The sequence below is a fragment of the Lepidothrix coronata genome, unplaced genomic scaffold (genome assembly GCF_001604755.1).
Source record: "Lepidothrix coronata isolate B3197 unplaced genomic scaffold, Lepidothrix_coronata-1.0 Scaffold57, whole genome shotgun sequence".
Taxonomy (NCBI): Eukaryota; Metazoa; Chordata; class Aves; order Passeriformes; family Pipridae; genus Lepidothrix; species Lepidothrix coronata.
Genome location: NW_016690237.1, coordinates 5,096,412 through 5,121,052, shown reverse-complemented (window position 1 = coordinate 5,121,052; position 24,641 = coordinate 5,096,412). Strand labels below are relative to the sequence as shown.

Sequence of the window (24,641 nt, the reverse complement as noted above, 5' to 3'; positions counted from 1 at the left end):
ATGGATCATGAGTCTGTGGAACAGATACACAAAATGTGGCAAATTTCTTCTTTATTAATGGTATCTGGAAGGGATTGAGATGGAAGAGGCAAAAAAATATCACCTGAAAGATTAAGCCAGTATATAGATGGACTTAAAAAAAGATCAGGTTTTCACATCTGTATAATCTGGATGTCAAACTCTACTTCAGTTTCAAAAACATCCACAGTAAGGGAATGTCAGATCTCTAAAAAGTTTTCCCCCTAAAGTCCTATTGTTTAGCATAGCCTAGGGAGCCAGGGAAGCACATAGCAAATTTCATCTTCATATTATCAATAACAAAAATGTTTAAACAAAAGGAATTATGATGAAACAATCTAACTTATTAAGGGATATTTTTCTATTTGTTATTTCACTCTAGTCTATCCACAGAGACATAAGTGAAATTTTCTCATAATAATATAAAAATAATAAAAAATTCTCAGTCTAACTGTTTTGCATTGTAGCACTCCTACCTATACGAGAACTTCCGCGCAGAAAAAAGGTACAGCGTCAAAATCAGAGCAACTGACACAGGCATTTGTTTAGTGAGCCCAAGCTGGGGAGAGTGGAGTACACCTGTGGAGTTTGGTAAGAATGAAAATCACTTCCTTGACCAAGTTCATTTAATCCTTGTCTACCTCATTTATTACTTCATCCTTACAGATGGAAGCACATTGATAATTGCCCATTAATTTGCTAGGACAAAGAGAGGTGGAGAACTGGCATGTCTCTTAATATGAGGGAGTTTTCCAAGCATTCTGGTGTGATGGTGCTTCTTGCAAGGGGTTAGTGAATAAAGCAGACCATTTTGAGGTCTGTTGTCTCTTCTTCTTCTTCCATGTCTTGGATTTTTTCAATACTCTGTAGGGCTCAGCTCCTCAGGTCTCATGTTACTGCAGATAGTCCACATACTGCTAACCATCCTATTCCTTCACGTACTACAGAGCAATGAGGTGCTAAAGTCATCACTTCATACAGTGCTTGACTCCTGCAAACCAGATTGCAAATAGCTGTGCAATCATTCCTGTCCTGTAATGCTAACCAACACTTTGATGATTGTTTGACTTTCAGGAAAACAACAATTTACATCTACTTCATCATATACTTTATTTCTGATACCGGGGCTGGCAGCAAGTCTTGCACTTTTTCTCTGCACAGTGTAAGCCTCATTTCTTGCACAAAATTTTTATTCTGAAGTTAAAATAACACCTTTTCCCCCGGTGGAAAATTTCTGGCTTCTTTTTAAAGGAAATGAGGGAGGGGGGGAAAATCAACACTGAACTACACTAGGAATCATGACCTGTTGGATGTTCCTCAAGTGGGTTTTTTATTTCTGATTCTCAACATTCCTATTGACTTGTTTAATATAAGACAATGCTTTCCAATACTAGGACAAAGCTTTACCTTTGTGTCACTTTCCTGACATCAGACCCCGCAATGTAGATGTGTGGTCCATGAAATTGTTTTCACGTTTTGACGATATAACCCTTCCGTATACTTAAAAACCCAACTTCTTATGAGGCTTTAGTAAGTCATAAAATAAATTATGGTCATCCAAATTCCGAACAATGAAATTATAACATTGCATTCAGCCTACATAATGTTTAGCTACTTTTGACTTAGAGGAATACTACTTTTGTCTTAGAGGAATAAAATAATACCTTGTGAGCATTATTATAGAGTATGTGTTCATATGTTTGCACACTAAGTCTTTTCTTCACCAACACTTTATGTCGCTGTAGAAGGGTTTATTTGAAAAAAACATCTGCTACAGTACCACAGCCAAGAGACCCATTCCAAGAGGCCTGTCCAGTGGATTTCCTGGTACGTTTTCTTTCCATTTGTCTGAAACTTAAAAACTGAGGTCAAGTTCAGTCTTGAAAGTATGACCTAAGTGTCAGAAAGATGCACACAAGCAAGAATCATTTTTCTTTCTTCTTCTTGTTCCTGTGGTATGGAAAGAGAAGGTCCCTATGCAAATAAATATTCTGTTTTACCTTTTCCATTATGAAAAAATTGTCATTCGTCTACATGGAGCATTGGAGAAAATACAGAGTTTCACCCTGCCCTCCCTATAAGCCATAAGCATTTGTAGTGGGTTGACACTGGCTGGACGCCAGGTACCTACCAAAAAGCCACTCTCTCACTTCCCTCTGTAACTGGACAGAGGAGAGAAAATGTAATTTAGGGTTCATGAGTTCAGAGAAGGACCAGGAGAGATCACTCACTGATTACAATCATGGGCAAAACAGACCCAAAGAGGGGATATTAATTAAATTTATTACTAACAGAATCAGAGCTAGAGAATGAGAAGTAAAATAAATCTTCAAAAGTCCTTTCCCCTGCCCCTACCTCCTTCCCAATTTCAACCTCATACCCCACAGTGGTGCAGAGAGATGGGTAATGGGGGTTATGATCAGTTCATCACAGGGTGTTCCTGCCACTGCTCAGGGAGAGGAGTCATTCCCCTGTTCCAGCGTGGGGTCCCTCCCACAAGAGACAGTAATTCACTAATTTCTCCAACACAAGTCCATCCCAGGAGCAACAGTTCTTCACAAACAGCTGCAACGTGGGTCACTTTTCCACAGGGTACAGTCCTTCAGGTACAGGCTGCTCCAGTGTGGGTCCCCCACAGGGCCACAAGTCCTGCCAGAAAACCTGTTCCAGTGTGGGTTCCTCTCCCCACAGGTCAGCAGGTCCCTACCAGAACCCTGCTCCAGCACAGGCCTCCCACAGGGTTACAGCCTCCTTCGGGCATCCACCTGCCATGGTGTTGGTCTCCTCTATGGGCTGCAGGTGGATCTCTGCACCCCCGTGGTCCTCCATGGGCTGCAGGGGGACAGCCCTGGTCTGCACCATGGGCTGCAGGGGACCCTCAGCTCCGGTACCTGGAGCACCTCCTCCCCCTCCTTCTCTACTGACCTTGGTGTCTGCATTGTTGTTCACATGTTCTCATTCTGCTCTTCTTTTGCTGAAATTTCATTTTTGCAATAACTTTTTCCCCTTCTTAAAAATGTTATCACAGAGGTGTTACTATCATTCCAGATTGTCTTGGCCTTGGGCAGCAGTGGGTCCATTCAGGAGCCAGCTGGCACTGGCTCTACTGGACATGGGGGGAGCTTCTAGCAACTTATCACAGAAACCACCCCTGTAGACTCCCTACTACCAAAACCTGGCCACAAAAAATACAAAACCAATACAGACTTGAAAAGTCTTTTGTTCCTCTTTGGTGAGCTCAACATGGAGAGAAGATTTCTATTTCGTGTCTATTTCGGTGTTCTCATTGACAGAGTCCTACTACAGCTTTTATATAATAACAACTCTTTGAATGACAGGAGATTCATAAATCATTACTTTGTGGCTAATCTCATGCCTGAAACACTAATGAAATGTTTTATTCTTCCTTTAATAGGCAGAATATGAGAATCTGTTAATAAACCATGAAACTGAAGAAATAATAGAGATTGAAGAAGTGATGTAATGGAATGCAAGTGAAACAAGCAACTTGGTATTTTTCAAGCACATATATCTTGTTGGCAGAAGTTAACATATTCTCTTACTCTTGCAAGCAGTGAGAATAGCATTGCCTGTAGAGACAATTCCCCAAGAGCCTATCTTTAAAAGCCTCTTTGTATTTGATTGCATTTTCCATAAACATTTTGAGGTTTTGGACTACTTCTGTTTCTTCTTATGATAAATACTGCAGTGTTTCAGCAAAAATATTTCAGTACTGCCTTGGAAGTTATTATACACCATTCAAAAGAAGAACAACGAAACTTAAGGGGTTTATTCAGGATCTCCAGGGGTTCAGTGTCTTGAAAAAGGTACGGCTGTATTGATACTGTGATCAGGAATAAAAATTTGTCAGCTGTATGAAAACTTACTGAAAACTAGCCAAGATTAAACCTCTTAAGAAAGATCATTTGCTCATACAAAATAGTATTATTAAAGAGCTCATGATACAGTTTTCTAAGTCTACTTGTTGCCTTTAATCTGTGTTGCTACATTCCTCAGCACAGTATGTTTCTCACTGACATTAATAAAACCAAAAATTTCCTTCCATTCTTAATCCCTTCATATCTGTGTTAGATGAAAAAATTACTTAATATGTGATTTCTAACAGGTAGCAGATAATTATATGTATATGTGTGGAGTGGGAAATGTTAGAAATGGAACTTTCAAACTCTCCAGCAGAAGCCTGTTACTTGCTAGCTGCAAATAGTACAGGCTAGTTGAGTGGGTTTATAACACCTGGATGAAATAGAAGCATCACGTCCTGAATCCTCCAATTAATAAGGAGATGTGAGAAAACCCCATCAATTTTGACCTTCCATTTGAATAAAGTTGAATATGAGTCAGCAGCACCCTGGTAGCCAGGAGGGCCAACTGTGTCCTGGGGGGCATCAGGCAAAGCATTGCCAGCTGGTTGAGGGAGGGGATTGTCCTGCTCTGCTCTGCACTGATGTGGCCTCACCTTGGTGTAGCTTGGGGCACCACAATAGTAAAAAGACATAAAGAACCCAATGGAGGTCTATTGAGATGTAGAAGGGCTTAGAGGGGAAGCCATACTGGGAGCAGCTGAGGTCACTTGGTCTGTTCAGCCTGGAGAAGGCGGGGGAGACCTCATTGCAGTTACGACTTCCTCGTGACGGGAAATAGGCAGGCACTGACCTCTTCTCTGTGGCAACCAGCAATAGGACCCAAGGAACTGCATGAAGCTGTGTCAGGGGAGGTTTAGGTTAGATTTTAGGAAAAGGTTCTTCACCCAGAGGGAGGTTGGGCACTGGAACAGGCTCCCGAGGGAAGTGGTCACAGCACCAAGTCTGCCAGAGATCAAGAAGCTGGACAATACCCTCAGGCACATGGTGTGTTTCCAGGGGCTGTCCTCTTCAAGATCAAGAGCTGGACTTGATGATCCTTGTGGGTCCCTTTCAACTCAGGATATTCTCTGATTCTCAATTCCATCAAGTCTCAGGATGGTTAAAGTCATCTCAAGTAGCTGAAATACTCTCACAGTAAATAAAGTCCTCTCAGGGTGATAAAATTCCACTAGACAAGATTACCTTCAAGGGATCATCTTCGAAACTAAATTTTTCTATGGTTCTGTGTTTCTAAATAAGTTTTCAATAAAAATTTCTTTTGAATATCCTTTGGAAGAAGAATCAGAGGAGGATCCTTCTACTTAAACTCTAACTGCCAAAAGATAAAAGCACCTGCATCAGAAGTGGACAACTAAGGCCAAAGCTTACTTTAATCTAAGGGCAAATAAACAGATATAGTCTACTGGATCCTCTCCATCCTTCTTCACTCAGTGTTGATCATGGCCATTGGTGCAAGCCTTACATCCCCACTGCTTTCACTATGAAAGCTGCAGAGACTGCAAAGCCATTAAGAAAACTTGTTGGCTACCAGCACCCTGATGAGAAAACCATAAATCATATCCATGAGACAGTGCAGGTGGGAGTAGGTGTGGGACTAAGGTGTCATTTTCCCATCCCTAGTCAAAGACCCAATATAAAAATCTGTGGAAAAGGATGGTCAGATTTTACAACCTTTTAATCAAGTGGCTTGAATGTTCACCCACATAGAAGTCCTTTTTCTCTGGTCTCCTATAGCTGTTCCTCTGTTCTGTGGATAAACACATTTGCCAAAAACTAGAAAGTTCTTGCTGCAAGGACTAAACTGAAGCTCTTGTCTACCGTTCGTGTTTTTGTGACACACACAAAAGCTGTAACCAGCATAACAAAATACCCAGCAGTTCTTTTGAACACTCCTACTGTTGTTGGAGCAATAAATTATTCTTCAAGCTTTTGTGACTTTTAAGAAAGGTTGAGTTTAATTCTGCTCCTGCAGTGATTTTACTCCCAGTAGGGCCAAAAGTCTGTAAACAGGCCTAGTGTCTCCCCCTAGGTTTCTCCTCTGTCTTCTTCTTTCTCTTCTCATTTCACTTCCAGCTTCTGGATCACAGAGAGGCTACTCGACACTAGTTTTCTGGCCTCTGAAAGATAACAGACTTTGGTAACACCAGCAGTAACACCAGCTTTGCTTGGGAATTTTTAATTTTTTTTTTAATTTGTTTGCATTTTTGAAAGCTGCAGGTAAAGACTTGCCTTAAATATAAACAAGCAAAGAAATCCCCTAAATAGAACAGTTCCCTTTTCTGCAGTAATACCACTGTCTTTTTTTATGGACTGTTTGGATTGTTCTACTGCAGTATATTCCAGTTTAAAAACAAAGTACCCAAATCCTTAAAACCCAGTCTTCTTCATTTTGTTGCAGAGATATAAAATCTGAGAGAGCACACAAAATGCAATGTTACCACCACACAAAATTGAGTGCTTTCTTCCAAAGAGAAGAACACAGCACACTGTAGGGTTTTTCATTCTTTGTGATCAGAAGTCCTTTCTTCTGTCTTTACAGCACAGTAAGTGCTCAAAAAATACCCACATGGATAAGCATGGGATTTCTTTAATCTGCAAGTACATTGAAACTTTGGACAATGGACTGCTTTTTCCTCTGAATTACTGTCATAGGCCCAGACTTGATGTCTTAGCTTTCACTTGCTTTTTCTGTTGACATCTATAATATGATAGAGATAGTCATAGTAATTCTTACCAAAAAGAGTTGCTTCTTTGACTAAATCTACTTTTTGGTAGAATATCCATCTATTTGCTCTTAATTCCCACTCTTAGCTTCATAACTGTGCTTCAGAAAAACTGTCACATTTTTATTCTCTACTAGCACACAAAGAGAGTGAATGTCAATGAACTGGTCCTTATAAAGCCACCATTGCCTTAGACTTTTACCTCTGAAACCACAAAAGACCAGGTCAGGCTCTGTTGATTCTCTCATGATTGTTGATTCTCTCATGATTCTCTCATCTCTATGGATGACTGGAGTTTTTTAAGTTCTGGATGTTCAAAGTGAGTTGTTCATCTCCTCAATCAACAAAATAGTCATTAGCAGACATGATCAAATGCACAAACACAATCATACGGTGTCATTTAACAGATTGATTTTTTATTCATGCCTGGCTCTATTAGCACATTCCTTGCTCTTTTAGTACTGCATGTGAGCAGGTAGTTTTCCCCCTTTTTTTGTTTTTAGATAGAAAATAGTTTCGAAGTCAAAAAGTTTCTAATATGAATAGACTTGTGCAGTGGGTTGAACCTGGACAGAGTAGACTTGTGCAGTGGGTTGAACCTGGACAGATGCCAGGTACCCACTAAAGCCACTCTCTCGCTCCCCTCTGCAACTAGACAGAGGAGACAGAAAAAAAAAAAACAGCAAAGGATTCATGACTTGAGATAAGAGCTGGGAGAGGTCAGTGATTGATTACCTTCATGGGCAAAACAGAATCAAAGTGGGGATATTAATTAAATTTATTACTAACAGGATAAAAGCCAAAGAGTGAGAAATAAAACAATCTTAAAAGCACTTTCCCCCCACCCCTCCTTCCTTGAATGTTCTCCCTCCTCCCCCCCAGCGGTGCAGGGGGATAAGGAATGGGGGTTATAGTCAGTTGTTGTTTCTGGGTTGCAGTCCTTCACGAATGAGCTGTACCAATGTGGGTCCCTCACAGGGGCTACAAGTTCTATCTGAGAAAAACCTGCTCCAGTGTGGGCTTCCTTTTCCATGGGCTGCAGGTCTCTGGCAGGACCCTGCTCTATCCTGGGCCTCCCACAGGGTCACAGCCTCCTTCATGCATCCACCTGCTCCAGCATGGGCTCCTCCATGGGCTGCAGGTGGGTCTCTGCACCCTGATGGTCCTCCATGGGCTGCAGGGGCACAGCTGCTCCACCGTGGTCTGCACCACGGGCTGCAGGGGCCTCAGCTCCGGTGCCTGGAGCACCTCCTGCCCCTCCTTCTGCACTGACCTTGGTGTCTACTTTGTTGTTCCCATGTTCTCACTACTCTCTTCCCTGGCTGGAATTCTTTCTGTGCAATGACTTTCTGTTCTTAAATATGTTATCACAGAGGTGTTACTATCTCTCTTGATTGTCTCGGCCTTGGCCAGCGGCAAGAAGCACGTCCTGGAGCTGGCCGGCAATTGCTTCACTGGACAGGGAAATTTTCTAGCAACTTCCAACAAAAGCCACTCCTGTAGCCCCCTGCCCCGCTACCAAAACCCAGCCCCAGGAACCCACCACAACTTGCTTTGCTACACTTGTTCCCTTCATAATATATGAGTTGTGGAGAAGAAAGCAGGTCAGATATCCACTATGTGGTGTTGGCTGTGATCTCAGTGACAACTCAGTATAATTAATATTTAGAAATAATGTAAGAGAACGAACCTGGAAAACAACTGCCCACTTATAGCTCTTCAGTCATCAATCTCACACGCTAGTTGGAATCAAGGAAGCAGAAATACTCATCAGACTCATTTCTGGGTCTCCAGAAAGTAAGCCTTTTTGTCCCCAAGGAAAGTCAGCACTGCACTATGTTTAGCTTCCTCTCTTGGAAATATCTCTATCTCAGTTAGGTATGAATAGCTGACATATATGAACTACTATTTATATTGTTATATCATTCCATATGTCAATAAAGAAGCAGTGGGATAAGAATGACTGGGGGATTTTTAAAAAAGCAATTCCTGGAGCATCCTGGAAGGGTGCTGGGCAGCAGGTGAATTTTTCCAAATATAGTAGCCAAGAAATGGGAGTGGTAGAGAAGTACATGGGCTGTTCTCTCTCCTATATTTTTAACTCCAAGCAGAACGGACCTGCTGGTTTTTAAGAGGAAAATCTTGACATACCTTGCTGTTTGAAAATGTCATGTTTTCTAGTGATGCTTCAATTTCAACATGTGAAGAAATAAAATTACTTTACATGGATTATAAATCTCCATATTTAGCAAATTACATTGCCTTCTGTGAAGCAAAGCCTTTTGCGGTATAAGGGAACTTTTGACATTTTATATTGTTTATAATAACCTTCTTCTTTAGAAGATGTACAGCTGTGACATGAAAAGGTAACAAACGCTCAGAATCAGGGCCTTGAGTAGCTATTTGCATTTGGATGCTTACTACCTGCAATTTCTCTCTGTTTTAGTGGTTTGTGGTTTGGCTTTTTTCATACTTGGAGAAATGGACTGAGGGCAAACCCACATCACAGTTTTTGATAGTGATATATATTATTTGAAGATTTCTGTCAAGGTTTAACCAGCACAAATTCAAATCCAAGATTTGAAATTCTCTTTTTCCACTTAAAGAACTTTTGTAATATGCATTTTCATCTTCCTGAGTGCCCCCACAGACCTGACTATCGCCACCCAGTCCTCCGGATCTTCCCTGCTCAGAGCCCAGGACACCCTCTCAGACCCTCCGGTCCATCAGCAACACCACAGAAGGGACAGTCTCCAGCTCCTCACAGCCCTGCCCCACCCAGCCATGGGCCCCACCGAGCCAGGCACACCTGCAGGCCCATGACCCACCCCAGTCCCAAAGGAGGTGCCTGATTGCAGGGGTTGGGGCTGCCCTGGGTCCCCTTGATCTGGATTGGGGGTGGGATGGGATGGGGCTGCTAGGTCTTGTCCCGGTGCCCTCCATGGGGAACCCCCATCCCCCACCCCCCATCCCCCAGAGATGTCTTATATCGAGAGATGCTTTGTACTTCTCAGTATTGCTTAAAGCTAGAGAGAAATACACGTAAAAGAAAATATTTTTATGCACTTGCTGGATTCCCAAGCAGCAGCATACTCTGTAAAACAGAAAGGGAAATTTAACAAGCTAACTGCTTGGTAGTGTTATATGCAATCATGAGTTAAGCATTTACATAAATTTGCTATGAATCAGGAGGGAAGTGATGAACATTGTATTTTGCAACACTTCCGATGCTAAGACAGTTCCCCAAACACAAGGGAGGGAGACAGCCCTTTTTATAGCTATACAACCCTTTAAAATACAGTCTTTCCATCTTCTCTGAACCTGAAGACTATGACAGAAAGAAAAATGAAATAAAGACATTTTGAAATAGAAGGTAGGTCTACCTTTTTCTTTCCAACTGTTCTGTTTGCTGAGGTATTCACTGAGACTTTAGGAAGTCTGAGACGGGAGAGGATATTCTAGGCAAATATATAAAAAGGTGTCAGAGGAATATATGGAGCGAAGTTGAATGGAGGGGGGTTTTTTGCAAATAAAGTACTTGCTGCCTGTTAAGAAAGGTCCTAGACACAATTTTTATTTTTTTACTGGATTTGATACTGGATTTGTAGAAGTTAGACAGTGCTCCTAGATCATAGAATTATGATCACGAAATGATTTGGGTTGGAAAGGGCCTTGAAGATCATCTAGTTCCAATCCCACCATGGGCAGAGACACCTTCCACTAGACCAGGTTGCTCAATGCCCCAACCAACCTGGCCTTGAACACTCCCAAGGATGGTGCAACAATTTCTCTGGGCAACCTGTTCCAGTGCCTCACTGCCCTCACAGTGAAGGTTTTCTTCCTTGTATCTAATCTACATCCTCAAAAGCAAATAACTAATACCGTCAGCAAATTTATACACTGGGTAACTTGAGTTGAATGATACTGATGTGACCCATTTTGATGTTTTCTTTTTGCAGCTGTTTACCCACCTACCTGACATCTATTAATCCTAAACTTTGTATTTTTTATCCTAAACTAACAGCAGACAGATAACCAATCTTTAGACCTTAATATAGTATCCACCAAAGGTACGTCTGTAAGGTTTATGCAGTGCTCCTGAGATCACCAGCTTTACAAATCAGCACACAAATTGTTTTGTTGCATCTATAATCATATCTTTGGAGGATTTATCCATAAAAAAAAATAAAAAAAAAAAATTCTTCATTGAGTCTGTCAGTGAAAATATCCTTCAGTGTTAGTACCCAGAATGAAATATGTCATTCCTAACCCAAGTAATAACTAACTGGTCTTGCAGGTGTCTAACACAGCTAAGGATGTGCCATGATCCTCCTGATTGGAGGAGTCACATTAGTTTTCTTCATCACAGATATTCCTCTGTTTGCAAGCATGAATGGGTCAGCCATTGAAAATTTCTCCTGTGTGATTTATAACATTTGCCTCATGAACTGCACTTGGCAGGCAGGAAGGGGTGCTCCAGCAGATACACAGTATTTTCTCTACTGGCAGAACTCAAGGTAAGTAGGTCTGCTTGAGTCAGGGAAGCCTGAATTCTCATTCAACACATCACACTACCCGTGTTTAATGAAAATACCTTGCTTTATACAGAGATGATGGGCAGATGGAATGTGAGCTTTACATTAAAGATGAAAACGGCAGAAACATGGGATGTAGATTCCAAAATGTGAGGATAGAGATTGAAAAAGCTTACTTCCTGGTGAATGGGTCTAGCAAAGACTCCCTGATCCAGTTCTATGATGAGTACATTGAACTGTATAAAATTGGTAAGTAAATAATTTATTTTGGCTTTATTTTCAATATTGCATGAGAAGAGTAGAGTATTTATCCCTGAGAAGGAACCACGAACCCTGTCTCACCTAGAGGTGAAAGTAATAGACTGTGGCATCTTCAAGAAAAGCTATTCCCCAAGCAAAAGAGCAATGAGGGAAATTAAGCAAGAAAGCTCCACAGCTGCAATCTGCCTCAGATTCTTTAGCAATCTACCCTTATTGGTTTTAGGTTTTTCTCAAGGAAGGTTCACAAGACTTAAAAAACTGTACTTTCCCCTGATGTCCTTCCAGTGATGGCCAAATGTTTTTCAACAGAGGAGACTTTTTAAAAGTTTATCTGAGCACAGATTTCTGCTTTTCATTGCCAGTGGAGATGACACAGAGTGGCACCATAGCCCTGATTAAATTAATTAATACACATACAACAGAGCTTTCACATGTAGTGCTCTACTTGAAAGTATCCTGTGCAATTACTTCTACTGTGGTAAAGTCTCATTGGCATTGTCACATTGGTTTTGGTATTGTCTTCAAAATGTAATGTCACTCACAGCAGATGAAACAAGACTGTTCTTTGATCAAGTAGCCCATCATAAATAGGCCAGGCCTGTCCCTAAAGATTGATATGAAGTAGTAATATAGCTGAAATTAAGCTTTCCTGCACCAGCCTTTTGTCACCCTTTCTGCTGTGAGTGACTGTCTTTTGCTGTTTCAATAATCAAGTCTTTGGCAATGATCAAAATATAAAGGTCCTCATATTTTTGCTTATGAAGTTAGGGGAGATACATGAAAAAGTTGCCTAAATTATTAAAACTGAAGTGTCTTTCTTAAATTTGTATGGCTATTTCTTTTGCAAGGGGGGAATAAACTGTATAGTTCACAACATCAAGAAACCAACACCGTCATGTGACAGAAGCATTGTTGTGAGGAGGCTTAAAGACAAAAAAGTGTATTGAATGTCTTACTTCTTTCTTACTCTAGGTTAGCAGCAGCTAGTTCATCCACAGTTATAAACATTCTTTCAGAAAAAAGACAGTACTCTACTTTATTTATCTAGAAAATGAAAGGCGTTTGTATCTGTGCATGCTCCTATATCATCTTCCCTGGCTTAATTTCTTTTTTTTTTTCTGATCCTGTGGACATGATTTAGAAAACATTGGTCTTCCAACTATTTCTGACAAGTCCTAAGAAAAATAGATACAAATGAGTATCTTTCTTCATAGAGGTGTTACCTGTAATTTTACTCTCATCAAAGCAAAAAGGGGTCAAGCGATTTTAATTATTTGGATTCTTGGTTGTGTCATTTCAGAAAAGCTCATGCCTCCATCAAATATCACTGTCAACTGTGATGAAAATAAAAATGATTGCATAATTCAATGGCAACGACCCCAAATAAGTCACTCTAACAAAGACAAGTGTTTTGAATATGAAATCAACATAAAGTATAAGGTAAGAGGAATTTCTTCACCTATGTTTAACATTAATTCATGTGTTTGCATTTACCAGTACACATGGGTGAAAAGAAAATCAGTTTCTCTTGTATGGTGCAGTCTTCCTCACATGCAGCACCATATTCCTTGGTGGCTGTGCCTCTCAGGGATCCTGTTATGCCATACTGCCACCTTTTATTCTTTTTTTATTCCTGCTCTCTTGAGTGAGATATTGCTGGAGATATACTACGTAACGGAGACAGTCCCAGAGGAGAAACTTGGTTAATCAAGATTTGAACATATCACAGCTTTATCTGTGACAACACTGAGAAAAAGCACTTCTTTCAGTAAAATCTGTTGGAATTGCCCTGGATTGGAGTCTTTCCAGTAGTGACTGCATAGCTGTGAAAGGGCAGAGCTGGGCTTTAAATAGTGAAAAGAGAAATATACATTCACTTAACAAGTTTGAGTTGATGGAGGTGAATTTCTCTATATATGAAATGCAAATAGCTTACCCAGATATAAGCATCACACTTGTTGAAGATTCATAATCCTAAATAAAAGGAAAATAAATGTGAAAGTAGAAAGGCAGTGTGATTAAGCACGGGTTACTGGGGGAATGATATAAGCTACAGAAATTCAAGACCTTGACCTTATAAGTCTTTTTGCAACAATAGGGAAGGAATGAGCTTGCTGTGTTCCGCTGCTAGAGTATATGTAAACAGCTGTAACTGTGGTATAATTGCGGCAAAAGACCACAGGGTGGCAGATAGTGACTACAAAGGAAAAACCTTCCTGAACTACTGCCAGATTTGGTCACTTAGTGGCTCATTGAAGGCCTTCCCTAGATTTCTGAAATTTGGAATTCCTTAGTCTGGATTGCTCTTGCTATTTCATGATAAGTTTTCTTGCAAGCCCAACTAATTGCAATGAAACAGCTATATTCCTCTGAATTACTTGGCTATTGCAACAAAGAAACCTTATTGAAAACTCCATGTGGGACTGGAATAAAAGTCAATTGCAAAAAAGCAATACACACTTTTTAACATCTTTTTAATATGACTTATATTCATTTTATAAAGAACATTGAATTTCACACCTTTTCTGAACTTCTGAGCTTTTTTAATTAATAAGTAGCAGTTTTCACTTTATTAATTATGTCAAGGTCCAACAATTACTCCAGCAATTGAGCAGCATAGGCTCCCTTGAGGCTATAAGATGCAGCTATAATCATGTCTTTGGAGGATTTATCCATAAAAAATTCTTCTGCAAAATTTATTGCTTTACCACTGCCTGGTCTAAACTTGTATTTCTTTACCAATACACTATGACCAACAAATGTTGTACTACAGTTGGCCTTTAAACTTTATTTTTCACAATTGAAGTTATTTGCATTGGGAGCAAATGCACACACAAAAAAAGAATAACTCCATGAGTAATATAATTTCAATCTTATTTTTTCATGTCTGAAAAAATGTTTCTTCTTCAGGTATGGGGGTTTTTTTAAGGCTTTATAGATCAGGATATCTGGGAAACCCAAAGGCAAACCTCACCAGTGAACTGAGCTAAAAAGTCACCAAATACCTCCCCCACGTCCTTTGTAACTAGTTTCCCCCAAATCTGTAAGTAACAGGCCTGCTTTCTTCTTAACCTTTCTTAATGTCAGTGAACTCATAAAAAACTTTCTTGTGTTCACCTTCCTCACTACTCTTAACTCCAGCTGAGCTTTTTCTTTCTTGACTCTACTTCTATATACGCGGATGATATCTTTGTATTTCTCCCAAATCCATTCTTCTACCTTTTGTATAATTCCTTTTTGTCTCTGAGCTCAGACTCAAGCTTCATGTCCTGCAATGATCACCTGGCACACTTGATTGATTTTTGCACATGGAAACGGACCATTCAAGTGTGTCCAGAGTAGGACAATGAAGCTGGTTAAGAGCCTGAATCACAAGTTTTATGAGGAGCAGCTGAGGGAACTGGGGTTGTTTAGCCTGGAGAAAAAGAGGCTCAGGAGGAAGACTTTAATGCCTTCTACACCTGCCTGTAAAGATGTTGTAGCAGGGTTAATCTTTTCTCCCAAGGAACAAGTAATAGGACAAGAGGAAATGGTCTCAAGTTGCACTAGAGGAGGTTTAGACTGGAAATTAGGAAAATTTTTTCACTGAAAGGGTGGTCAGGTATTTGAGCAGGGAAGTGATGGATTCACCATGCCTGGAAGTGTTCAAAAAAAAAAATGTGGCTGTATGTTTGGTCCAGGTGGCAGGATAGAACTGACCTCTGCCAGTTGCAATGCTTTCCCTTGAGTACCAAGGCCTATGGCTATATTTTTCTCAAGCTGCCTGAAGAGGGTCCAATCTGCTTCCTTTTCTCGATCAGGAGATCTGAAACAAAAACCTACTACATTAACATCTGTGCTGGTCTGTGCTCTGTTGCCTACTCACAAGTTATCTTATTGGTTCATCATTCAAGACAGAGCTCTATGCATACAAGGCATTCCTTTATACACAGCAGAAGGACCAGGTTACCAAGCCTGTTTTCAAGGACACTGTCACCCCTCTTGGTGAAATGTATCCCATGCCTGCTCAGTAGCCCCTGTTTCTCAAAAAGGGTCCCAAGGTTGTAGAAGACAAAACCCTGCCTATAACACCAGTTACTCAGCAAGGTGTTGACTTGCTGGATAACTGCAATTCTGCTCAAGCCTTTTCGTCTCACTGGAAGGACTGAGGAGACACCATCTGGACTTTCTGCTCTTCACCCTTGAAACCTTTCAGATTACCCCTAGGCCTATCATTGGTGTCCACACAGAAGAGCAGCAAGAGGTTCAACAGCCAGACAAGTCTGGCTGTCCTTATGCAGCATCCTTGATCCTGGCCCCTGGTAAGCAATAGACCTCCATCAGGTCAGGTCTGTTGATTAGTGGCATCATTCCCTGTAGGAGTTCTTTTTAACTATCATACACATTTTCTCTATTTTTTTAATTGTGGTGTCTCTCTTCTAAAGTTTGCAAAAGACCAATTGTCCTTCTGGAACTGCATTTTGTTATTCTTTCACCTAGACTGATCCCTGTGCATAAGGTAGCTTGTTTGCAAGTACTAGAAGCTGTCATGGACAGCAGCTTGCCTTATAAAATCTTAGAATAGTTTAGGTTGGAAGGGACATTAAATATCATCTAATTCCAAACCCCTGCCATGGGCAGAGTCACCTTCCACTAGGCCAGTTTGCTCAGAGCTCCATGCAGCCTGGCCTTGAAAACTTCCAGGAATGGGGCATCCACAACTTCTTTGGGCAACCTGTTCCAGTGCCTCACCACCCTCACAGTAAATACTTGCTTCCTAATATCTAATCTAAACCTACGGTCCTTCAGCTTAAGGCCAAACCTCCATGTGCTATCACTACATACCTTGCGAAAAGTCTTCTCCAGCCTTCCTCAGGGACCCTTTAGGTACTAGAAGGCACTGTAAGGTCTCCCTGGAGCCTTCTCATCTCCAAGCTGAACAGCCTCATGTTCAGATGCCACATGAGCATGCATGCAATTATTTCATAAAACAAGTCGGGATAAATTTAGTTTTGTTTTAAAATGGAGTATTTCAAAATAATTACAAAAATACATAACTCTGGTAGTCTAATGGAGATTATGTAGTCTGCAGTCATTTGTTGTGTGTGGTCACCACATTACACACTAGTTATTGTGGCTATTCAGAAAAAATGAGCATATTCTATTCTACTTGTCAAAAATGTAGTTGGAGGGCAGCCTAAAATAACTGTGAATCCATGTCAGTTCCCAAATATTTTCATCCAAAAGAAAACAATATTTACATAGTATTTGCAACTACATATAGTGACATTTATTGTATAATTAAAAAATTAGATGCAAACTTAAAAGTTTATTTCACAGATTTTTATCTTCTTTTTTTCTGGTGTGTGTAAGAATAAGGTTATGCTTTTCATTCAGGTCTGATTTGCTTGTGTTTGAGTTTAATCACCAATCTGAAACAAGATTTGTATCTCAACTGCAATGGCAAGGAAAACAAATATTTTTTCATAGCAGAAGTAGTTACTATATAAACTTGGCATTGTGGATTAGTTAGATATTAGATACTAAATGCTGGATAAATTACTAGTTCTTCTGAACAAATTGTCAAGTAGACAAGAAAGAAAATGCAGAAAAACAGGACAGTAGACAAAAATTACTTATTATCAAAACACAAAATAAGCAATGATAATGTTTTTCCTTTTTTTCTAAATTTACAGGATAATCCTGAAGGAAAGCCCAAATATGCTTTTAAACAAGTGAGTCTGCTTATTCTATTAATCAGTAATACATATTTATTTCATAGTCAACTGTAAAAAGTAAATAGTATGCAAATGCCTTTAAATCAGTATGTGTTCAGTGCCCTATGCTTTATGGGATCCTTATTTATAGATTTTATGAATGTGTCAAACTGCTAAATCATCATGATATACATAATTTGTTATACATTCAAGGGCAGAACTTTATTGTTTTTCTGTAAGTATTTTCAAAAAAACTTCTATTTTACATTACTTTGTCTACTCTCCCTCTCAAATATTTGGAACAGAATTTGAAGTTACACATCACAGAGGAGAAAACAGAAAACAGCTCCTAAGAATTTCATTTTGTTTATGAAAAGCATAGACCACAAAAGCCCTTTGGGTGTAGGGTGTCTGCAAGTATGCTGAACCTCCTGCTTATCAGAGCAGCTTTAACATCCCATCTCTGTGCTGAGAGCCTCTAAGAGCAAGAGTGTTTCAGTAAATTGTAATAACACTAAGTATTGCAGTCTTCTACTTAATTACAGGTTTGGCAGGAAAGTTATGCTTTTCCTGAAAAGTCATAATGCAAAGACCAAGGCAGGTGAGGTACAATGCAGACAGCTTATTCCTCAAATCACTCAATGGTAGCATGAATGGTAGTATTGAAAGAACACAGTTCAAGATGTTTTTCTGTCTCTGTCTTTGTGCTCAGGGAAATTATCAATAAATCAAACTATATCATAAGAAACCACAGGATATACTTTTACAGTGTAAAAGATAAAAAGGTTCTAAATGTAAAAAGTTTAGTGAGTGTCAGGTTGTTTTTGAGATACACAGTTGCATATATATATACATAATAAACATGAATACATTTATTTTTTGCTCTGGAACAGCAGTCTACTTTAACATACAATGCTTTCTTTAACATACAATGCTTTCTCTTAAGAGTTTCACAGGTAAATGGCAAGTGCATATTTCCAATACCTAGGCATGGAACAAAGAAAAGCAACTCAGTTTTCTTTGTTTTTAGGAAGGGGGAAATAGTCACACATTTCCAAGGTCCAACACAAGAAAGAAATATCTCTTGAAAATGAGAACAGCTGGCAGTGCCTGCCTTGTGAACCCAGCCTGGGGGGAATGGAGTGCACCTCTTGAGTTTGGTAAGAACAAATCCGTGTCCTGGGCTACTCTTCCCCCAGTGATATCCTGTCTACCTCACACATTGCTGTGCACCTGCAGACACACATATATATAAAAGGATTGGCTAACATTTCGCTTCAATCTACGCTACAGAGAGGAGTAGAAAGAGACTTAACAGATCTCTTAACATTCTAACATAGGAAATAATATAAAAAATTTACACGGAGCTGAAATGCATACCTGCTTACTGCAGGGGATGGACAAACAGGCTCAATGTTAATCCCTCCCAGCAGACATTTCTGCTATATGTTAAATTACAGAGTTCATTTTTATACCAAGCCATACCTTTCAGACTGATATGCACCAATAAGTCACCACAGTACATGTTTAACAAGAAGTTCAACAAGACCAAGTATAAAGTACTGCACCTGGGTCGGGGCAACCCCTGGTATCAATACAGACTGGGGGATGGAGGAACTGACAGCAGCCCTTCTGAGAAGGACTTTGGGATGCTGGTGGGTGAAAAGCCGGATGTGAGGTGGCAATGTGCACTTGCAACCCAAAAAGCCAATCATATCCTGGGCTGCATCAAAAGCAGTGTGGCCAGCAGGTCAGGGCAGGGGATTCTGCCCCTCTACTCTGCTCTCATGAGACCCCATCTGGAGTGCTGCATCCAGCTCTGGTGGCCTCAGTATAAAAAGTATGTGAACTTGTTGAAGTGAGTCTAGAGGACGTTCACAAGAAGGATCAGAGGGCTGGAGCACTTTTCACAGTCTGAGAGAGTTCTGGTTGTTCAGCCTGGAAAACAGAAGGCTCCAGGGAGACCTTGTTGCAGCCTTCCAGCACCTAAAGGGCCTACAAGAAAGCTGGGGAGGGACTTAGTGCAAGGACATGTAACAATAGCTCAAGGGGGAGGGGCTTCAAACTGAAAGAGAGTAGATTTAGGTTAGATATTAGGAAGAAATTCTTCACTTCTCTTCTGGAGAAGGTTGCCCAGAGAAGCTGTGGAACTGCTCAAGGACAGGATGGGGCTCTAAGTAACTTGTTATAGTGAAAGGTGTCCCTGCCCATGGCAGGGAGGTTGGAACTAGATGATCTCTAAAGGTCACTTCCAATCCAAACTATTCTGTGATTCTATGATCTATTCCTCTTTATTAATAATAATAATTTATGACTGTTTCTCCTTCAGGAAATGAGGAAATTATTTCTTCTTCAGTGTGGATTTTACTCGTTGTAGCATTTGCAACACCATTAATGGCAATCATTGCAATTTTGTTCTTCAAAAGGTAAACTTAATTTATGGATTTATTTTATTTTGTATGGGCGTGTGGAACACCTGAAGTTCTTAAACAAATAAGTTAGAGATGTCTCTGTATTATAGGTAAACTAGTTTTCATTCCCACTGTAATAGAAATTGATTCAAATGAGTAATCCTAATGCAAGTGCTATGATGGTAATGCCCAAAGTCTCTCCCTAGCTGATCCACAAAACTTTTTCCAAGGCATATTTTGTCAATGTGGCAAGGAGAACAATTATTTATATTAACATTACATCTGCTCTGAATATTTGCAATGCAGACTCTCTATACCACAGGTTTTTTGATTTCTTGAACTCTTGAATTTGTTGCAAACACAGGTTGATTTTACTTACCAGGAAAGATTTCGCACTGTTTATTAGAATTGTCATAGCAAACTCAATGTGTCTGAAAGCACATAAGCTAAGCAGACTGTCTCTTGAAATAAACTACTTAAGTGAAGAAAAAAGGATATTCTGTGGTATGATGGACTGGATAGAAATATACAGTAATTCAGAGAAGATACTGCTTTCCCAACTTGTTAAAATTTTTACACCCACTTTTCACTGTTTGTAGTGACTTAAATAGTGGGACAAATTCTTTTTCATTTTCAAAGAAGAAATTAACTACTAGCAAATCTTTAACCAAGAATGAATCTTTTACTGTCCAAATTATTAGTGTATTCTTGATATATGTTCATTCTCTGCTGAGATTATTTATATTTTTCAGTTCATTTCTAAAACAGAAGAGGAAGATAAGAATTTGCTAAAGTTAAAGGGTGTAATGGTTTTGTCATATTACGGTTATTTCACTTTTGTATTCAATACTCTTTGATTTCCAGGACTGGCTGTTGGAAAGCAGCATTTCCACAAATCCCAGGGCCAAAACCTGCTTTTTTTGGACTGCCTGATACAAATCCAGAGGTATGTTCTCTCTTTCTATTTTTATATTTAATGTGTGAAATACATACAAAATTCTACTGGATGAATTTTTAAATTGTAAGGGACTTATTACAAAGTATAACTCTTCTTTTTGCCATATTCTGAAGAAGTACAAGAGAAAATCAGCAGGCAAGTTTGTTAAGGGAAGTTAAATGTTGTGCTCTTCCAGAACCATGGTGTTTCTCCCATTCCAGTCTCACAGGTGCAGAGACTGACGCTTCCACTGGTAGATTCAGGCAGCAGGAAGAGCTGTGTGTTCTCCCAACACAAGGCACAAACATGTACAATGACACAATAGAGCAGAGTGATGCAGCCAGCCACAAAGACCAGCACAGGAGGCTCTACCAACATCACGTCAACATCACGGGCAGTCTCATAAATAGGGGCCCAGACATCACAGTCCTCCTGCTACTCTACAGCTGAGCAGGGCTGAAGTTTGCCAGTGAGATGAGCATACACTCTCACTCTCTTCATTTACAAGCACCATATATTTGCAAGTTCCTCACATCCAGCCCCTGTGTCTGAACCCTGTGTTCAGCCCCCAGGTCACCAGCGTCACCTTGAATCTCTCTTACTTACCGCTAGCAAGTTACACATGCAGGATAGAAAGCAAGGTAATGAAGAAAACAGCTCAAAATAGGGTTTCATAAGGAAACAGTAGACTGCGGTGGTCATACACAGCATTTGACCACACCAGCACACTGATCATTTGCACCTTTTTTTTGTCCACTATTTTATCATGTTACTCATGCTCTGTTCGATTAGCTAAACTTCAGGCCATGGGTACCTATCTACTTTCACACCTTAGTGAAGTTTATCCATTTTAATTAGTTAATTCAGCTAAATTAACTAGTTAATTTAATAAATCCTTAATTCATAGAATCATTTAGATTGGAAAAGACCTTTAAGATCATCAAGTCCAACTGTTATCCCAACATTGACAAGCCCACCACTAAACCATGTCCCCAGATTCCACATCTACATGTCTTTTAAATGCCTCCAGGGAGGATGACTCCACCAATACTCTGGACAGCCTGTTCCAATGCCTGGCAACTCTTTCAGTGAAGAATTTTTTCCCTAATATCCAGTGAAAACCTGCCCTGCCAGAATTTATGGCCACTTGCTCTTGTCCTATCTCTTGTTACTTGTTACTTGGAAGAAAAGATCAGCCACCACTCCACTACTCCTTTCAGGTTGTTGAGGAGAGCGAATTTGTTTGAAATCAATAATCTACATGGTGCATTATAGAAAAGCGTGTTCTCCCACCCACTTCCAGACCCGCAAAACACCCATGTGTCAGCATTACAAAGTTGCTGAAATTTCAATGTTATGACCAGCTAAGGAGAACTTTTCACCTAAGAAACAAAGATGTGAAATACTTTATAGCAATATACAACAACAGTTGAAATACTCTCAGAATTGTACAGGTTAACCTAATCATGTATATAAATACACATATGCATAAAACTGATGGAAGTTTTTATTTTCCTTTCAGCTGATGGAGAGCAAAATTCAGTCAACAACATCTCCAAATGAAGAGATAATAGTAGTTGCTGACATAGCAAGATAACCAAGAAAAAGAGTCTAAAATTGCATTTCTTAGACAACTGTATATTCCTACAGAAAGTCGGGAATAATATATATAGTCTTTCTTCACTTTCTTTTTTTTTTCTTGTAAAAAACAGTGATGCAGCCGTGAGAGAATGATACTTCACATGCAACCTTTTTAAATGCCATTTTATTTGCTTTTAATTTTGGTTAATTTTAATTGTTTAAGTAAGTTGTCCTTATTGGATATCTTCCATTTTGTGAATATGAAAAATAATTGGTTTATCTCATATTAAAAGCATTAAGAATACAATTTTAAAAAATTCTGGTGCCTGAATGCCATTGTTCTACTGTCAAAAATGGCCCAATTCGTACCTGAAGTTTCCTGGGAGTTCTTAAATTGTGGGCAACTGGAAAAATGTGAACACAAGCTGAGACACTGAGTAGTGGCCTGCAATCAATGGGATTCTCAAGGGACAGGAATATGTCTAAAACCCTAACTATTTCTAGAGCTTAAGTGTGTTACAAATTAAGAGATCGGCCACCTACTTCTGTAGGTACTTAGCTCTTTATGTTCTTACTGTTCACTTGCTTTTTACTACCTTACTATTTTAATATTGAGTGCTCAGTTAATCTCTGTTTTCTTTTGTTCAACTCAGAGCTTTACTTTTGGGCCAAACATGAGGTATTCAGAGACACAGGGTCAGGACAAGGTGTTGTGAAAACAGCCCAGGCTGTTGTTGAATGCAGTGACTGGTGAGGAGTGATGCTTCTCAAGGATGAATGCATAGTGTTTAGCACTAGATTTCACCCCTCTAGAACATGAATGACAGTGACAAGTTGTGTAAGTTCAGCAGTAGGGCACCAGGGTGATTATGGGTGTCTGAAGGAACAGGGATTTTTCAGCCTGGAGAAGAGAAGCTAGGGGGTCTAACACTGTCTTTCACTGTGTGTAGAGAAGACATAACAGGCTTGTCTGGGAGCTGCACAGTGTGAGGATGAGAAGGAACAGTCAAAAGTTGCAGCAAGAGAAAGTTGAATTTGATATAAGGAAAAGAATGATTTACAGGGTGGATGGTCTCTGGAATAAGTGTCTGAAGAGGCTGTGAAATCTCCATCCTTCAATATATTTGAAATACAACTGGACAGTTTCTGACAAACTTCCTTATAGGGGAAATGATTTATTATTAGATTTCTTTTATTCCTTTTGTTCCATAAAAAAAAACTTTCTTGGCCTTACTTACTGTGCTTTTGTATTTATCCTGTCAGAATTCACATGCTTTCCTGTTTTCCTTCTTTTGAAAGGGCTTCAACTTCTAGAGAAATGCCTTCTTATTTTGTACAGAGCCTCCCTCACACTGTTACTTTCCTAAGGATTAAGATTTTTCTTTTTAAAGAGATAAAACTGCCTAGTATTTAATCTGTTTGTATTACGAACGGAACACAAAATTCAACGTTTGATTTAATTGTGCAGGAAGATACTGGAGAAGGCATAGCCATGTCTTTATCACAATAGTGCCTTCACATGTGATGCTCTGGGTCCATATCACTACTTTTGTAGAAGCAAAGAATATTAGGTAACATTTGTGTTGGAATAACATACTATTGGCACCTGTTGAAAATCTAATTTCTACATCCCCTATGAAGTGTAGCGATGGGCAGGCAACATAAGCCCTTGTAAGAGCTAAGTAGTCAATAGAGACCACAAGGTCAGCATGGAAGACAAGAAGCAGATATTTTCACTTCCTGGGGTATCTCCTGATACCCTTGAGAGAGATCAGAAGCACAGCAATAAACTCTATTCTACAGGTATATTTGATTTCTGGGTTTCTTTATTGGAGAAAGAAGCATATCCCAGCACAGAACTCAGAATCTGAGCAGGTAATAGTAGAGCACAGACAAAACTTCCAATTTCAGTTAGAGTCTAATTCCATACAAGGCTCAACCTTGAGCTGGAGCCATACCAAAAGAGTCTTTATTGTCTGACTCCCTAGTTTGGATGGTTGCTCAGTGAACTATTTACTTATTCCTACCTGAGGAGGTAATGATGGAAGCTCACCATGACTTCTAAGGATGTCTTAAGGTGCAAAGAGAAAATGCTCAGCAATTTGCCTCCTTAAATGAATTAACCTTTGAGCACTTTCATTCACAAGAAAAAGAACTTTATCCCCTGAGTAGCCTCACTAGTTTTAACAACATATATCTTAGTGCTTCTTTTAGTCTCTGAAAGTCAGATTTTGAGGGTCGGGACCAGGATGCTCTTCCTGGAATGGGGTAAAACAACTCGAACAAAGCTATCAGTGAATGGAGAAGGAGGTGTCATGCTGCTTTTGGTGTTGAATAATGCTGAAACCTGTCTGACTCATCATTTTCATAACTGGGTGAGAAATCACTGACAATCATTTTTATGCTTTGATATATAAATGCTTTGAGAATCAAAGGCTTAGATCTTTATACTATACATTTGAACCTTGCTATTTGATTATTAGAGTGCTTTTATGATACTAGACATCTGATTATTAGACTAAACACTCCCAGGACTACTTTCTTGCACAGAAGCCAATTGCCATGTAAGAGTCTAGATACATTTTATTAAACCTC

At 39.7% G+C, this 24,641-nt stretch overlaps 1 protein-coding gene across 1 annotated transcript in view; it reads left to right on the top strand.

The window, feature by feature from the left end:
• Window positions 1-22,576, top strand: part of LOC108498191 (granulocyte-macrophage colony-stimulating factor receptor subunit alpha-like) — a 30,278-nt gene extending 7,702 nt beyond the window's left edge. The window contains exons 6-14 of the mRNA XM_017816593.1: window positions 486-609; window positions 11,013-11,142; window positions 11,234-11,409; window positions 12,722-12,861; window positions 17,097-17,135; window positions 18,148-18,277; window positions 19,447-19,543; window positions 20,393-20,474; window positions 21,988-22,576. Coding sequence (XP_017672082.1) covers window positions 486-609; window positions 11,013-11,142; window positions 11,234-11,409; window positions 12,722-12,861; window positions 17,097-17,135; window positions 18,148-18,277; window positions 19,447-19,543; window positions 20,393-20,474; window positions 21,988-22,062 — 993 coding nt within the window. The 3' untranslated portion in view covers window positions 22,063-22,576. The remainder of the gene's footprint in view (window positions 1-485; window positions 610-11,012; window positions 11,143-11,233; window positions 11,410-12,721; window positions 12,862-17,096; window positions 17,136-18,147; window positions 18,278-19,446; window positions 19,544-20,392; window positions 20,475-21,987) is intronic.
• Window positions 22,577-24,641: the final 2,065 nt, after the last annotated feature.